This window comes from Gopherus flavomarginatus, chromosome 9, assembly GCF_025201925.1.
Source record: "Gopherus flavomarginatus isolate rGopFla2 chromosome 9, rGopFla2.mat.asm, whole genome shotgun sequence".
NCBI classification, from domain to species: Eukaryota; Metazoa; Chordata; order Testudines; family Testudinidae; genus Gopherus; species Gopherus flavomarginatus.
Window position 1 is genome coordinate 57,604,577 of NC_066625.1, and position 18,425 is coordinate 57,623,001.

The following is an 18,425-nucleotide window of genomic DNA, read 5'->3' on the forward strand; positions in this document are numbered from 1 at the left end:
CACCTGATTAGCTTGATTTCTTCAAGTCTCAACAGAAAGGCAAAGAATTGAAAGAACAGCACAATGGAGACTGAAAAATCCTCTGACCTCTACTGAAAATCAGTGCTCAGGCACATAGGCAGAGCAGCGTGAGAAAGATTGCAATGCCTGTACCCAGGGCTGCCCAGAGGATTCAGGGGGCCTGGGGCAAAGCAATTTCAGGGGCCTCTTCCATTAAAAAAAAGGTTGTAATACTATAGAATATTATATTCTCGTGGGGTCCCCTGTGGGGGCCAGGGCCTGGGGCAAAATTGCCCCATTTACCCTCCCCCCCCCCGGGCAGCCCTGCCTGTACCATACCTATTGTAATGGAATGCTAAACTGTATTATACTGGTTTCAGAGTGGTAGCTGTGTTAGTCTGTATCAGCAAAAAGAACGAGGAGTACTTGTGGCACCTTAGAGACTAACAAATTTATTTGGGCATAAGCTTTCATGGGCTAAAACCTGCTTCATCAGATGCATGCAGTGTAAAACACAGTAGGAAGATATATATACAAAGAGAACATGAAAAAATGGGTGTTGCTATACCAACTCTAATGAGACTAACCAATTAAGGTGGGCTATTATCAGCAGGAGAAAAAAAAACTTTTGCAGGGATGATCAGGATGGCCCATTTCAAACAGTTGACAAGAAGATGTGAGTAAGAGTAGGGGAAAAATAGCATGGGGAAATAGTTTTTACTTTGTGTAATGACCCATCCACTCCCAGTCTTTATTCAAGCCTAATTTAATGGCGTCCAATTTGCAAATTAATTCCAGTTCTGCAGTTTCTCGTTGGAGTCTGTTTTTGAAGTTTTCTTTATTGGAGAATTGCGACTTTTAGGTCTGTAATTGAGTGACCAGGGAGATTGAAGTGTTCTCGAGCTGGTTTTTGAATAATTCTTGACGTCTGATTTGTATCCATTTATTATTTTGTGTAGAGACTGTCCAGTCTGGCCAATGTACGTGGCAGAGAGGCTTTGCTGGCACATGATGGCATATATCACATTGGTAGATGTGCAGGTGAATGAGCCTCCGATGGTGTGGCTGATGTAATTAGGTCCTATGATGGTGTCCCTTGAATAGATAAGTGGACAGAGTTGGCAACGCGCTTTCTTGCAAGGATAGGTTCCTGGGTTAGTGTTTTTGGTGTGTGGTTGCTGATGAGTATTTGCTTCAGGTTGAGGGGCTGTCTGTAAGCGAGGACTGGCCTGTCTCCCAAGATCTGTTAGAGTGAGGGAATGTCCTTCAAGATAGTTTGTAGATCCCTGATGATACACTGGAGAGGTTTTAGTTGGGGGCTGAAGGTGACAGCTAGTGGCGTTCTGTTACTTTCTTTGTTGGGCCTGTCCTGGAGTAAGTGACTTCTGGGTATTCTTCTAGCTCTGTCAATCTGTTTCTTCACTTCAGTAGGTGAGTACTGTAGTTTTAAGAATGCTTGATAGAGATCTTGTAGGTATTTGTCTCTGTCTGAGGGATTGGAGCAAATGCGGTCGTATCTTTGAGCCTGGCTGTAGACAATGGATCGTGTGATGTGATCTGGATGAAAATACCTAATTGAAATAAACTTCAGTGATACATGGCAGAGCATTAAAGGACCTTATGATGAACATATAGCAGCTACTGGATAGAGTCCAGCCCTGCTTCTGCTGGGAAGACAGCTCAGAACTACTGTTCCAGTTTTGGAAAACAATCCATCTCCAAAGTGGCCAGACTTGAAGAGAGTAGCCAAATTGGATACAAGGGCTAAAAGAGCTTATGAACACTTTCACAACAGACATCACACAGAGAACTGCTGGGTCTAGAACCTGGTGACTGTGTTCTTGTCGAACTGGAGAGAGAAAAGGGATGGACAACTCTAGCTGTCGTAAAGAAAAATAATTCAGCATCCAGATCATATTTCATCAAGACCAACAGTAGAGAGTTCAACAGAAACAGCTGACATCTACAGTATGCTCCTCAAAGAGAACAATCAACAAAGCAAACTCTACAGATGGCAGATGTAGAACAAGATGATGATTCAAGGATTCTGGCCTGACCACAGCCAGTTGTTGCAACTAATGGCTAGCCAGATGATAAGTTGTTACGAGTGCAGGTCGTGTAATTAGAAAACCAGCATGATTCAGAGACACTTAGCAGACATACATACTTCAAAGACAGCATGATAGCACACACATTGTAAATGGCAGGAATGTAGAACATAAAATGGGAGGTGTAATGGAATGCTAAACTGTATTATACAATTTAGCCACTAGGTGGTGTTACGAGTAAATACCTTATTTAAATGAACCTCAGCCATGTCTGGCAGAGCATTAAAGGATGAACCCATGTGATGTGTATAAGCAAACTCTGTGATCAGTCTATATTAGGGTTGCCAACCCTCCAGGATTGTCCTGGAGTCTCTAGGAATTACAGATTAATCTTGAATTAAAGATTATGTCATGTGATGAAACCTCCAGGAATATGTCCAATCAAATTTGGCAACTCTAATCCATATCTGGTACATACATACATGACACCTATTCTGTAGAAAGAAGCTGTCAGTATCCTCAGCTGTCAATCTCATGCTGATTTTTTTTTTGTTAAGATATGAGTGTGCTACTAATTAAGACATACTGTCTATAACTGGTATATTTCAATTCTCAGTGAAAAGATAATTTTCCTGCTTCTAGTTAAACTTGAAGCTATTTCTGAAGGATCTAATTGCTCAAGTGCCTAGTGATAATGTTGTGTCAATTGTTTATTATATCCAGTTTAGTTCAAAGCTGATCAAGACATTATTTAAAATGTCAACCTACTGTCAACAACTCTGTACTAAGGAAGTGAGAAGCAAGATTATTTTCATCAGCTTTCTGTTGCCACCACTTCAAATATTTGCAAACAAGAGTATGAATGAGCAAATTTTTCTGGTCACTGAGTAAAGTATCTGTTTGCCATTTCCTTTTTAACATTCATTTTCCAAATGCAATGGATGTTTGATGTTGTTCTAAGTTGTATAAATATACTTATAAAACTACAAAACTACCAGGAAAAAACCTTTACTGAATTTGGAGCACATATGGGCTGAGAACAGGGCACAACCCCAATTTTTAAAACAAGTCCATTGTAGGTCACCTTTAAAACTGATGCTTGGGATGACATATGCTCTACATTTTTAAATCTACCTATTTGGTTCATCCACTACTGCCAGCAACAAGGTAGTCAGTGTTGACAGAGGCCTAACATGGTTTTGTGTTTGAAAACTGTTCTGATTTTATTGATACTGGCGTATAAAGAATCAAGAATGTTAAAAAATTTTTTTAAAAAGAGCCATGTTTACTTCTGCTTCATACCAAGCAAGAGTCATATTTTAAAAAGGGTGAAAAAGTTCTAGAATCCAAAAGCTGTACTTTAAACAGGACAAAGTAAAAAAAAAAAAAAAAAGGTAAGAATAATTAACAATAACACTTTATTAAAAATCCTTATGATCAGAGATGTCTGTTTTGTACCTAGGCACAAACACCAAACAGATTTTTTAATTCCTAAGTGACTTAGGCGTTTAATTCCCACTTACTTACTTTGAGGATTGAACCCCTAAGTACTTAAGTCACTTTTGAAAATGGAATTTAGGCATTTTTGAAAATTTTACCCTATTTGTTTTTCTGACAAGTATTTAAGAAATACAATTTAATAAACCCTAAAATTAAACTTTCTGATCTTATTAGAACATATTGAAGTGGTATACACATCTTATTTTCAGTATTTGTAAACATAAGTAACAACTCAGAAATAAATGTATTTATGAAGTAGCTATAAACACATTTAAATATTGCAAAGATTCATTTTTGTGCTTTAAGTGGGTAGATAACAGCAAGTCTGAAGAACTAACTTTTGACTAATAATTTTTTTCCTTGAGATTCAGAGATGTTGAGCACAATATTTTCAACAAAAACGGGACAATGTATTGCTCACTGTGAGTACTCACATGAGACAGAAATAATGGTATAATCAACTATAGCACAGCAAACTTTACATAGATCTGTGATATCTTATTCGTCATAAACTCACATCCTGAAGTGTTTCAGAATGCAGTGATGGACTGTCAGTCCCAAAGAACAAAGTCCCTCCTTTAGCCACAGAATAGATATGACACATGGTGGGGCAGCACAAGTTTCCCCACACTACTGGGACAATCCAGTTCTTCAGAAAAAGCCTGTAGTGGCGAGAAGAGTTTACTCTGTACATTTATTTCAATCTCTGGCTTCTCCACAAACTGCCAGAGGTGAAAAACACCATGTCATCCAGTCTTCCAATAACTAGTGTTAGTACTAACTTAAAGAAACTAAAGTAAAATGATGTTTAAAGAAAATTGCTACCGGAAATACCTTACTGCATAACAAAATTTGATAACATATAAAGGTTTGGTCATGAAACTTAATTAGAATAAAGCCTCTTTGCAAATTTTGTAAATCTTAGTATTAACAAAATATACTGAAATTCGCATGCCCTTACCTCAGTTGTTAAAACTAAATATTTAAGAAAGTGTTTCATCAGTGCCAATGAATGAGAAACTCAATTACACAAATTCTGTACTGCAACTCATAAAAAAAGAGTAAAAAGCCTTATAGTTGCCATCAATGCAAACACGCAGAATATGTAGACTATAAATACTAAATCTATGGGCAGATTTGGTAAAGCAGCAGTGAAAGAGGAACAGAGGTCATATAACTGTAAGTATAAGAGATACATCTTCAGACAGATTTGATGATTTCCTGGTCACATAGGAGCTGGAACTAGGGGTGCTGCACCAGCCCCTGGCTTGAAGTGGCTTCCATCATATACAGGGTTTACGGTTTGGTTCAATGGCTCTGAGCACCCTCACTATACAAATTGTTCCAGCACCTCTGCCTGGTCATGGTATGGAAAAAGTTATAGTAAACAATCATTACACCTCTTTCTAACTTCCTTCTACTGTATCACTTTTGCCCTAATTTTAACATAGTAATTTAGTTACTTATTTAGAGATTCAGTCCAACTTGTATCCCCTTATTTCAGAAAAACTTCAATTGTTGATAGGAAAAGTATTTTTAGGGTTACACAAACACTTTCATCACAACCTCCAAATGTAATTTTGGGTTAAACTGAATTTCCACTTTTATTTCTTGATGAGTTTTTCAAAGATGGTAACTCAATGCTTGGTAGAAGAGGTGCCTGAAAGAATTTACATCTCACTATTGGGTACAATGCATGAAGCAGTTTACCATGCTTTGCCCAGAGAGAGATCTCTGTAGTTTTTGTCTCTCCATTCATTCCACTGCATCAGATTCAAGCTCCTGAATAAAGGAGCATGACTGGCAATGAATTTAATATTCAATTGATGCCTGTCAATTTCATAGATTCATAGACTCTAGGACTGGAAGGGACCTCGAGAGGTCATCAAATCCAGTCCCCTGCCCTCCTAGCAGGACCAAATACTGTCTAGACCAGGGGTCCCCATCTAAATGCACCTGCGTCCTGGCCAGCGGTGGAGCATCCGCCGAAATGCCGCTGAATTTCTGCAGCGTTTCGGCGGCGACGCCTCTCGATGACGCCACTTGCCGGCAAGTGGCGTCATCGAGAGGTGTTGCTGCCGAAACACCGCAGACATTTGGGGGCGACGCCTCTTGATGACGCCACTTGCCGCCGACAAGAGACGTCGTCGAGAGGCGTTGCTGCCGAAACACCGCAGAAATTTGGCGGCATTTTGGCTGATGCTCCACCGCCGCCATGGTCCTTGGTTTGGCGCCCGCCAGACAAAAAGTTTGGGGACCACTGGTCTAGACCATTCCTGTAATCCGATTGAAAAAATTGTTTTGTTCAAGGCCAAGAGCCCTAAACTACTTTAGACTATATAACCACATAAACATACATTCTAAACAAAACTCATTGTCCCCACCTAATGATGTCCTGGATGCTGAATTCCCCCCACATTCATGTCAAAATCAGAAGTATTTAATCAAAAATTGAAGGTAGATTGAAACTCAATCCTTCACTTTCTAAAGAAAATTCCTTTCCAGGGAAAACTATAGAATTGTTTCCGACAATCCTTGCTGCCTGTCTTTTTATAAAGACATTCCCCCCCACTTTTTTTGGGCGAGGCAAGAGATCTTTGGTAATCCATGTACCATTTATCAGTAGATCATTAATTCCTTTCTCTGTAAAAACAAAGTTACAAACTAGAAAGAAAACAACAGACAAAAAATTCTATGCCATGAAATAACTACACTAGGGAAAACAGAAGACGACTCAGAATGGTAATTTGTAATTTTTATAATATGTTCTAATGGAAATAAACAATGTTGAGTATGTGTTCCTGGACTATTGATACACTTGGAAGGCAGTGAAAAAATCAGGCATTCCTGCCATCCCCACAGTTATTCGGGCCTTACCTACACTAGAAAGGGTTTGCCAATCCTAGTGGAGAGAGAGTTTATGCCTGCACGTCTTATGTCGCCTAACTCTGTAAGCCTCTACACTAAAATGTTGCTCCCACCAATATAACTTGCCCACTATGCCGACTTAATAATTATCTCTGCAAGAGATGTAGCGCTTAGGTCGACGTAGTTAGATCAATGAAATGTCAGTGGAGACACTGTGTTATTTATGTCAAACTTTAATGGTCTCCAGGAGGTGTCCAACAGTGCCCTACCATGACTGCTCTGGTCACCGTTTTGAGCTCTGCAGCCTGGTGGCCAGGCACCAGAGATATAAATATTGTTTTAAAAAGTTAATCATTTAAACAATTAAAATTCTATCATTTAACCAGTTAACTGCTGGGGCTGGCGTTGCTCCCATTGGCCGGCCGGCGCAGCTGCTCCCACCAGCCGGCCGTCACGGCTGGGGCTGGGCTGCTCCTGTTGGCCAGCCAGCAGGGCTGGGGCTGCTCCTGCCTGCTGGCCAGCAGGGCTGGGGCTGCTCCATCTGGCCAGCTGGCATGGCTGGGGCTGCTCTGGCGGGCCCGTGTGGCTGAGGTCGCTCCGGCCAGCTGGCGCAGCTTGGCCTGGGGTTGCTCTGGCTGGTTGGCCAGTGGCTGGCTGGCGTGGCTTGGGTTAACCGTTAGGGCGGGTTAACTAGTAAGACTAATGCTATTTTACATCCCTACCAAAGTATATGCCCCTCTCCTCTAAATCAATGTGAATTTTTGAAATTCCATTTCTTGTTTGCTTGGTGTGGAGAGCTCACCAAGCAATTGCCCAGCTGACCGTGCTGGTTACTTTCTGCAGATGTGCTCCTGCCTGCCATACATAGGAGATGGTGGGTGACCTGAATCTGTGAGAAGAGGCTGTGCAGGCACAGCTCCAATACAGCCATAGAAATTTTAATATCTACGAGCAAATTGCTTGCGGCATGGGGGAGAAGGGCTACAAGAGGGACCCGCAGGAATGCCACATGAAAGCCAAGGAGCTGCAGCAGGCGTAACAGAAGGCAATGCTGTCTGACAGTCGCTCTGGTGAGGAGCCACGGACTTGCTGCTTTTACAAAAGGCTGCATGTCATCCTCAGCGGAGACACCACGACCACCCCCAAAACCCCCATGGATACTTCAGAGGAGTCAGAGTCACAGACCCCAGAGTGAACAGTGAGGAAGAATTGTCAGATGAGGAAGAGCAGGAGGAGGAGTGTGGGGGATAGGCAACCAGGTATTCAGTAGCACAGTGACCCAGGACCTGTGTTTGACTCCAGAGCAGTTAAGCCAGTCCTTAGAGCCAGCACAGGCAAGTCTGATGCAGGGGAAAAGAACCTCTGGTAAGTATGTAATTTGCTTTGATATTGCAGGGACATATCTGTTCATTTACTCCTTTTTCAACCATGCTAGAAGAAGTAGTGAAATAGCAGTTCTATTAGTTATCTGCTTCTCATTCCCCTGTAGAGTTAGGCAGAGAGGGCACTGCAAAACAGAACAGGGAGAGACGTGCAGCAGGATATACTAGCACTTCTCAAACGGCAAACAGACATGCTGGAGATTATTGTTGATCTCCAGGTTCAACAGACTTGTGCTCGCCTCCCTCTGCAACCCGTAGAGAGCTGCATTCCAGGACCTCCCTACACCCCTCATTCCTACATGGTATCTGGGGCTGCTGCACTACCTCTACCACTCCACTCCGGGGGAGAGTACAGACAGTAACAGCCGCACATTCACTGACCTGTGAGAGACACGGTTGGTATATGTGTTTGTGAAATGAAAATGACTTTTCTTTCCCCTTCAAAGGTTCTTTTCTCTGTATTTATAAAGTTTCATTCAATTATAAATATGTCTGTTAGCATGGGTTTGGAATAAAAGCCTATTTATGGAAACTTAGTTAATCTTTATTAGTTCACAACATATGCTGGCTGGGGCTGACATCACTCACGGATAATAGCAATAAGTGCATTGGCAATGTTATATTACTGCACACATAGCATTCATTACAAGGTTCATACCGGGATGCAAAAAAAACAGTGCCAGGCACAGCATACTACAGCAACACACATTACTGTGGCTCACAATTAAAATGGTCTTTAAAGCCTCCCTGAGCCCTGTAGCTCCCCATTGAGCTCTTCTTATAGCCCTGGTATCTGGCTGCTCAAAGTCAGCAGACAGTCATTCCACCTCTTTCCCCGGCAAAAGCTTTCCCCCCATTGCCTCACAGATATTATGAAGCACACAGCAGGCAGCTATAACCATTGCAATATTTTTTTTCACTGAGGGCTGATCTTCTGAGTAGACAGTGCCAATGTCATTTTGCTTCTGCTGAGCCTGTGGTTGAAGTGCTCCTTGCTGCTGTCAAGGTGGCCAATGTATAGCTTCATGAATCACAGCAGTAATGGATAGGCTGGGTCTCCAAGGATCACTATTGGCATTTCAACATCCCCAGTGGTGATCCTCTGGTTTGGAAAGAAAGTTCCTGCTTACAGCTTTCTGAACAGACCTGTGTTCTTAAAGATGTGTGCGTCATGCACCTTCCCTGACCATTGCACACTGATCTAGGTAAAACGTTCCCAGTGATCACCCAGCACTTGCAATACCATAGAAAAGTAGCCCTTTCTATTGATGTACTCTGTGGCAAGGTGGTCTGATGCCAAAATAGGGATATGCGTGCCATCTATCACTCCACTGCAGCTCAGGAACCCCATTGCTGCAAAACCATCCAGTATGTTCTGCACATTGCCCAGTCTTTGGTAGTAGGACTCCATTAATGGCCCTGCACACTTGCATCACAGCAACCCATAGGGTGGATTTCCCAACTTCAAATTGATTCCTGACTGATAGATAGCAACCTGGCGTTGCAAGCTTCCACACAGCAATTGCCACTCACTTCTCCACTGTCAGTGCAGTCTCATTTTGGTGTCACTGTGCTGGAGCAAGCTCCGCACAAGTTCCAGGAACGTGGCCATGCACAGCCACAAGTTCAGCAGCCACTGCTAGTCATCCCATACCTACATAACGATGTGATCTCACCAGTCAGTACTTGTTTCTTGGGCCCAGAACCAAAGCTCTACCATCTGCAGCTGCTCCATGAAGGCCAACAACCTTGAATTGTTTCTTTGCATATCCCACAACAAGCTGATCTCCAAAGAACTGTCATGTTCCCCATGGCTCCTCTGCAGATATTGCAGGATCAGGTGTGCTGTGCTTGCAACGCTCATCACAATAGTGCAGAACTGTGCATGCTTCTGAGAGAGATGGTGGATGCACAGCTTTTGAAAAAAATGTGCAAAACATTATGGGATACAGATAAAGTTCTGGGATGGAGAAAACTACATCACGGACCACTGAAACGATGTTCCCAATAACCCCTGCATGACTTGTTTGCCCCAATGTGGCATTGTAAACCCTTCCCAAAACACCCGGCGCTAGATGGTTGAGAGTTCCACAGTTGGATAACTACCCAGGTGCACTGCTGTCTGCACTGATGCAAGCATTGCCAGTGAGGATGCGCACTGCCAACACAAGGAGCATAGTGCAGACATGCAAAGAGATTTAATTACTGTAGCAGCTGTATGGTGACATAATTTAGGTTGACTTAATTTTGTAGTGTAGACTTGCTCTGAACCGGTTAAGAGTGTTTTTGCCAACTAACAGATCCCTAAATGAAATAAGCTGTACCAGCAAAAGGACCTTTTCCCCAGTATAATTTTGTTTATACTGGGCTTTTGCTAGTATGGCTACGTTGGCTAGGGGGGTGATCCCTCCCCTTCATGCCTGATATAAAAGCATGCTACTATTTCTATTTTCCTTTTTTGAGATGGGATGCAGGGGGGAGACTTTGTTTTTTGTATCAGCCTCTGGCCAGTAAATGTCTTTTGAGTACGAAGCTTCATCCTCTCTAGCTTCTGGAAAGAAAGAGCCTTCTGTTTCTTCTCCCACCATCAAGCCTTCTAGCTACTGCGGGAGCAGAGTTATCTTCTATCCTAGCGAATAACTCCAAAGCATACTTCTACCACTCCTTTTTCCCAGGCAGCAGCAGCAGCAGAGGGAAATGGATGTACTTGACAGTTTCACACGGCCAACTGCAAAAGTTTGAATGGCAACTGTGTGACTGACCAGATTTTTTAGATTTGTTTCATCTTGGTACTGCTTGGCAAAGTTATGAACATGAGCAGAGGAACAGAACTGTGTTTGCGGAGTAAAGAAGGTGACACTTATTTTTTTTACGTTCACATTTAGAAGGTTATTATTGCAGTCAGAAAAGCAAGGAACTTTTAAATCAAAACTTCTGCAAAATATCTACTAATGGCTTGGCACCAGGGAAAGCTTACTATTTACCACTGGTTAGTAGATTTTGCAAGCCTTGCTGATAACCAGCATCATCATAGTATATGGCCATGATGCTTACAGAGAATGACTTGTATATAGATTGCCTATTCTTTCCCTGGCCCATATGTATCAGTCCTTAGATTAAGAGCTCCTCAGACTTTATACTGCCCCCCTTCTTGAATGCCTGTAATGTGCTTAGCATAGCATGGGCACTACTGTAAATATTAAATGATAAACAATGTCTCAACCTGTGGTTTGCCAAGATGTTTATTGCTCCACCAATCTCCAGGGTTGCTGAATACCAGCAGCACTGCTGTGCATATGATAAAATGCATTGCCTTGCAAAGCCCTAGCAACATTCTTTTTTGGTTTAGCATTAGTTTCTTCTGCTCAGTGATAAATTCAGTGGGGAGCAGAAGTGATGTCTACTTCCTGCTAAACAGCTAAGGTAGATGAAGAAACCAAATGCCAGATGCTGGCTGACTGGCAGCCTAGGAGTGGGAGGCAGAGCCACTGTGGCAATCTTGGCTTCACTGAAGTCAATGGGATAGCCTAGGAACAGTATGGGGGAAAAAGCATAGTTCTTGCTGACCAGGGACCTGGCAGTGAGGACAGAAGAAGGGACATGCAGAATGCTGGGGCAGGCTGCAACTAAACAACTGATGGGGAAATCTGGAAGGAAAAAAACATCTGAAAGGTTGAAGGAGAGAGGAAAAGTAGGAAAAGCATACAAACGAAGTAAATTGGGAAGTGGAAGGAGAGAAAGGAAAAGCCATAATGAAGGATTTTAAGATTAGAAACATTTTATTTATACAAGTTTCATTGATTCTGTATGCATCATGGAATTAAACTGACAATTTTGTAAATACTTATACAAATAAGGTACAGCCCTCAGGCTCCTGGCAAGTTGCCAGTACAGCCCTTGATGTTGTGCACTGGTACATCACCTGTTGACAGCAAAATTCTGCTCATGCAACTAGATCCTAATCCCAGATACATAAGTATGTATTGTTCCCATGGCTTGTACAAATCAGGTACTCTTCTTCAGTATGCAAGAACAGTAGTAGATTTTAGAAGATATGCCAGTATGTTTTCCATATGTTTTTGCCAGAATATCAAAATTAAGGTTTTCATTTCTGGACAGAGTGGAACTATACCAGACCTCCCATCCCAAATTTCTCTACAATCTACTGGAAGATTCAATTTTTTTATATTCTCAAAAAAAAAGCAAAATCATTTAAAGGAGAATCATGATATAAGTAACCTGATAAATACAGGAAACTTTGTTCTACAATTCTAATAGATGCAACTTCTCTCAGAATTCACTTCAGAAAACTAATTCTTATCCTTTAGGTTTAAATTCTTCTATATTACAAAATACTTCATTTATTTTGTTCTGCAACAAACAACTAACCTTTGTAAAACTAGGATACTCCAAGAAGAAAGTTACAACATACACACTCACACAGCTGCATTGTAATGAATAGAAAACTGAAGTTTAATTTTCAAGGCTTTGGAAAGTATACATAATAACCAAGTCATATGGAGTTTAGTTCACCTACATCTGATAAATAACTTGTAAAGTTTACTATATAACTTGTAAAGGATTTCCCCCACAATTTTAATATACTATTCTAAACCAATGCTATAATATAGTTTACTGCCCCAATTCACCACATTTTTCAATTAAATATCTACCACCAATTTCTATTTTTTTAGTAAATTACAGTTTTATTTTAGTTAAAATGGCCAAGAGAGAAACAAATTCTCCCCTCAGATACATACAGACAGTTCTCACTGAAGGCAAAGTTGCATGCTTCTACCCAAGGGCAAGATTTGGCTCCTGTCATAAACAGATAGCTAAGGGTTAATGTTCTTTTACCTGTAAAGGGTTAACACAGGGAACCTGAAACACCTGACCAGAGGACCAATCAGGAAACAAGATTTTTTCAAATCTGGGTGGAGGGAAGTTTTGGGTGCGAGTTCTTTGTCTTGGGTCTGACCCTCTCGGCTCTGAGAGTGATTTTTCTATCTCCTGGCTTTCTAATCTTCTGTTTCCAAGTTGTAAGTACAAGGATAGTAAGACAATAGGTTTATATTGTTTTCTTTTGTATTTACATGTGTGTAGTTGCTGGAGTGTTTTGAATTGTATTCTTTTTGGATAAGGCTGTTTATTCATTTTTTTCCTTTAAGCAATTGACCCTGTATATTGTCATCTTATTACAGAGACCATTTTATGTCCTTTTTTCATTCTTTTTATATAAAGCTTTCTTTTTAAGACCTGTTGGAGTTTTTCTTTAGTGGGGACTCCAGGGAATTGAGTCTGCAGCTCACCAGGGAATTGGTGGGAGGAAGAAGTCAGGGGGAAAATCTCTTTGTGTTAGATTTACTAAGCCTGACTTTGCATACCTTCTGGGTGAGGGGGGAAGAGAGATTAGCTCTCTCGGTACTTGTGTTTCCAGGACTGGAAGCAGGGAATCTCCTAGGGTCGTCCAGGGAGGGGAGCCTGGGAGGAAGTAACAAGGAAACAAGGGGAGGGGGTTATTTCCGTTTGTTGTAAGACTCAAGGCATATGAGTCTGGGGGTCCCCCAGGGAAGGTTTGGGGGAGACCACAGTGAGCTAGGCACTGTATAATTCTTAGCTGGTGGCAGCGATACCAGGTCCAAGCTTGTAACTAAGCTTGGAGGTTTTCATGCTAACACCCATATTTTGGACGCTAAGGTCCAGATCTGGGAAGAAATGTTATGACAGCTCCACACAAGTACTTGACTATGACTTTTTCAACAGCTCTATATAATTATTCTTTCTATTGCGATGAGACTCATTTAGTGAAAATGTATTCTTCCAACTACTATAATTGACAGTAACCTTTTTAAAAATCATTTTTAGCATGATAGTAACATAGGTAAGGATTTGTTACGTTTCAAACTAAAATTCAAAGTTTTAATCCAGTTTAAATTGCACTATTTGCACTGTTCGTTTATTTTTTTGCATCCCAGTATAGAAAATGAAAATCAATTAAGCCAATGTCACTTTTGCTTCAAGTGAGTTTAACTTTCAGGCTTTTAATACTGCCATGGGTGGAATATTTATCTAAAAGCGACTGTTTGGAAGACTCGTACATTCTGCTGCTCTTAAATTCTATGAAAGCAACATTTTACAACATTTGTATTTTAGGACAAGCTTGAGCTGACTGTACCCTTTCAAATTTGCATAATTTTATCAACATTTTTATTTTGTGGAGTGTTTTATACATTTAACTGTACAAATCAAATCCTTACTTTGAGATTACCCGTGGGACTTCAACAGGGTTAACTCAATGAATAAGTCAAGCAGAATTTTATCATAAATCCATAAGAATGGTATTTCAATAATAAGAAATAATTGTCATGTATCATAAGAATTACTAAAATATATTGTTTGCCTCTGGCATATAGATAAACACACAAAGCAAATACATCACTAATCCATGACCACATCAGTTGTGAATAAATGCAATACACCTTACAGAGAACAAAAACACAAAACAAAAAAAACCCTAAGGTCTGATATAATGACAACAATAGCATTCTTCCTTATTTGGAGTAGTTGTACAGCCACCTAATGAGACATTGTGGTCAGTATTTGTAAACACGTATGTGTGTGCCCAGAGAACTTTTGCTTGACAAGGGCAAAGAAAAACTTCTAAACAAGGTTGTTTGTGGTTTCCCCCCCCCCTCTTCTGTTAAATAAAGCTGTATCTGTTTAATCATGATCTCTCTAGATTACTTTCATTAAAAATCAAATAAAAAATTCCTCTGAGCTCTACCTCTGCACTGTCTCTAAGGATTGCAAAGCCTTGACTTGTCCTTCAAATCAGATTTAAAATGTTTGAGTCTGGTCTTTCAAAAAGTTGACATAGCATGCAAAATAAACAAAATGTGTTGCTGTTTAAATCCCTGCAGGATTTTCCAAGTAAACTGTGTTTAACTCCAAAATCCGTTGTCATTTCTTGAACAGCGTTTGTTCTGGCAGCTATGCACCATGCTGCACCACTGTTATCTCACAAAATCCCAAACGGAACTATTCTGAGATGTGGGATTAAAGGCAGGGGAGAACAAAGAGTGAGGAGAGAAGATGAGCATAACCCTGATACCACCCCTTGTAGGTTTCAGACTTTTATCCATTGGAAGCAAATTACCCCTGCACACAGCTTGTGTTATTTGAAACCCAGTGTTAAAAAAAGTATCATAATTCGTGATTCCTCATTGAGACCCCCGCCCAAACGCCACCACGACCCCCTCTCCTACATCCCCGTTCTCCAAACCCCTCCACGACCCCCTCTCCTACATCCTCCTCCCCCAAACTCCTCCACGACCCCCTTTCCTAAACCCCTCCACGAGCTCCAACATACCCGCTATCCCTCTCCTCAGCCCCACTTCACCTTCCCTCCTAACATGCACTCGACTGCCTCCCCGACACCCTCACCGCCCGCCCGCCCGCGCACATGGGGAAAGGGTGCAGCCGTGGTCCCTTTACCCGCGTAGTGGGTCCGGGCGCTGCCCCTGGCGGCGGTGGCTCTGCCGGCCGGACCGGGCACCCCAAGGAGGGGCACGAAGAGGCAGGTGAGGAGGAACAGGAGGCGGCTGCCGGCGGAGAGGACGCGGCGCGCCTGGCTTTCCCGTTCCGCCATCGCTCAGCACAGCGCGGCGCCGCCTGGGAGTCCGGAGAGCGCGCGGAGCCCCAGCCTCGGGCAGCTCCGCCTCACACTCCGGGCAGGTGCAGCTGCCCAGCGCGGCTGGGCTTCCCTGCTCTGCCCCTCGCCGGGAGCAGTGGGCGGGGCACGGCGCGAGACACGCCCGTTAGGGGCTCGCTGTGTCCCTCCCTTCGGGGCGCGCGCTCTCCTCCTCTGACGGGCGCGGGGGCAGGGCTGCTCTCCTGCCCTGGGGGAGGGGAGGGGTCTCACTGAAGATACATGGGGACGGTGCTTATAGTGCGCTGAATAAAGTGGAGGGTCTGTCTTGATCTGGAAGCTTTGTGCTTAATGTGCGCGCCTCAGCCCGATTATCTGTCTATAGCCCTGCCTGGGGGGTCCCGGAATGGCCTTGGCACAGCAGGGGCATCACACCTGCTACAGCGAGGTAATGAGGGGTTCGTTTCTCAGCCCTCTCTTCCTTGCCCTGCGGCGTGGGTGCAGCCCTGCTCCTCATGCAGCTCAAGAATGACCTGGCAGGCAGCTAACACTGGGCACAATGAGGTTGTCCGTGTTTGGCCGCTGTGCTGCACAGCTGCGGCCCGTGGGCAGATGCTGTATGCCATGTGTACGAGCTTATGGCAGGCACTGCAGATGGCCTTATGTGTGGACACCATGCCACACATGTACCATCCTGTTGCCCCCTATTCCTTGTTCTGCTATAGACACCTACTGCCAACTCCAAAAGCTCGAAAATCATGAGTTAGACCTTCCAAAGCCATGAGACCTTTAAAAACATTCTACTTTGAGTTTTGCTTTTTGGTTGTTTTTGGTCTTCTGTTTTTTTTTAAATTCCCCCTACCCCTCCAGTGTATGTGTGAGAGAATGTGACTGTCTCTCCCAGGTGTTGATTTTGGCCCCCACTGCAGCAGCCAGCTGTCACTCTCACATCTGTCCATCTGCCTGCCCAGCAATTAATTCTGCCCCCACAACACCAGATCAATCCTGTCTCCCCAGCCCCACATCAGTTCTGCCCCCCAAAACAACCCAATAATTCTGTCCACACTTCTGATATTCCTGCAACTCCAGTGGGTCCTCACTCTCCTCCCAGCCCTGAGTGGGGGCTTGGAGTAAAACTAATTTTTAAATGCTGTTATTGATTTTTCCTATATCAATATAATATAAATATACTTTTTAAAAGATACATATGAAAACAGAAAATAGAAGTAACTGACATACTCAAACTAATATATTTCTGATTTGAGGTATTACCTGATAATACTTTTCAGTTTGTGGACAGAAGCAGAGGAAAAAATAGGTTAAATGACTTTAACACAATATTTATTAGCCGCAATATTTATTAGCCATTATGTTAAAAGTTGTTTTGAGTACTAGGGTGGGGTACATGCGTGTATCTGTGTCTCCAGACACACTATTCTCAGAAAATGAAGAACATTTTCAACTCATATCATTTTTAGCAATTCTTTATCTCCTTTTCAAGATGTTTATTATATGTGTTGGGAATTTCATTGTTATACATATTGTCAGTGATCAAAACTATTTTATGTCTATTATTTGTTTTACAGAAGAGAATAGATAAGTGTGCCTATTTGTATACATCATAACATTTTTTACACCATCCAAAATAATAAACAATATTTCATCATGTCAGACAAGGGTTTACCTTAATGAAAATCAATACTTCAACACTTTTAAATTAATTTTTTCCTGCATGCTCTTTGTTTTAATATGCTGAATGTCATATTGAGGTTACTTATGTGTGCAGTAGGCATAATGCAGTCAGCATAAACCATCCAAAGAGCAATTGCTTTCACGGTAGTTTTTCTAGTGTAGTCCTCCAGTGTCCTATTGTATGGATTAGAATGCTTTGCAGTAAAAAATGACATTTCACACACTGGGAACATATATCTTCTTGTTTAGTCTTGACAATCTCTTGCTTTACACACATTGAGTGATTGATTCTGCATTCATTGCACACCAGAACGCCCATTAATTTTAGGTGTTCAAGATGTAGGATTTAATCCTTAGTTTGCAATTTGTAGTTTACATGCAGGATTCAACATAAAATTATAAAATTAGGCATTTTGGCCTATGAACATCATGAAAATATGTTCTGTTCTCATGTTTAATATCAATTTAAATTTGGAGCAAGCAATTTTCTGAGCACTCCAAAAATCAGTCTGCAACATTTCTATTGTTTATCACAAATTTAAGGTTCAGCTGGCAATTGGTCTATGACCACATTGCACTGTCTGTGTTCCTAAGTCAAATTTGCTTCTTAAGAGCTATATATATACTAACCTTAGGTAGGAATTGCAGGAAAGGGATTTTATGACAGTTTCTGGTTTAAGGTATTGGATGTAGTTTATTGACTTTTCAGGGCATAAAAGACAAATTATTTTTTCTTCATAACCATGAATTTGCTTGCAAATGGGTGCCATTTGAGTAATTAGATGTTGTAAGATTGAAAAAGATTAAAGTCTAGGTACGTGCCCATTATTATACTAAATATATTGAGCGTCATTTGGTCAGTGACATATTTACAGTTAGTGGGGCCCTGTGCACAGCTTCATTTTTGGGGGGCCCCCCCTTGGGATCCAGCCAAGAAAAAGAACATTCTCTCTTATCTCCCCCGTTTTTTCATTATTTTTTTCTTCATTTTCCTCCTATAAGTAATGGGAAGTAAATGAAAATAAAGTGAGAGACCTTGATTGGGACAGGAGGTTGGGGTGCAAGAGTGCGGAGGACAGGCTCTGAGAGGAAGTTTGGGTGCAGGCTCTGGGCTGGGGCAGGGGTTGGGGTGCTGGAGGGGGGCAGAGGGGTGGTGCTTAACTCAGGCAGCGCAAAGGGAGAGGAGGTGGCGGCAGAGCAGGCAGGGAGCTGCCTTAGCCCTACTGCTGGCATGTCTCTGAATGCCCCTTGGGGAAGGAGGGCAGAGGGTCTCCTTATGCTGCCTGT

The 18,425-nt window shown here is 42.2% G+C and overlaps 1 protein-coding gene across 4 annotated transcripts in view; it reads right to left on the reverse strand.

Moving 5' to 3' along the window:
- Positions 1 to 15,521, reverse strand: part of CHRNA5 (cholinergic receptor nicotinic alpha 5 subunit) — a 31,559-nt gene extending 16,038 nt beyond the window's left edge. For 3 of the 4 annotated variants that reach the window (XM_050967021.1, XM_050967019.1, XM_050967022.1), the window contains exon 1: positions 15,293 to 15,521. In XM_050967021.1, the coding sequence (XP_050822978.1) occupies positions 15,293 to 15,446 (154 nt within the window). In that variant the 5' untranslated portion in view covers positions 15,447 to 15,521. Of the gene's footprint in view, positions 1 to 4,065; positions 4,215 to 15,292 lie in introns of those variants that run through there. The other variant, XM_050967020.1, reaches the window with a different exon arrangement.
- Positions 15,522 to 18,425: the final 2,904 nt, after the last annotated feature.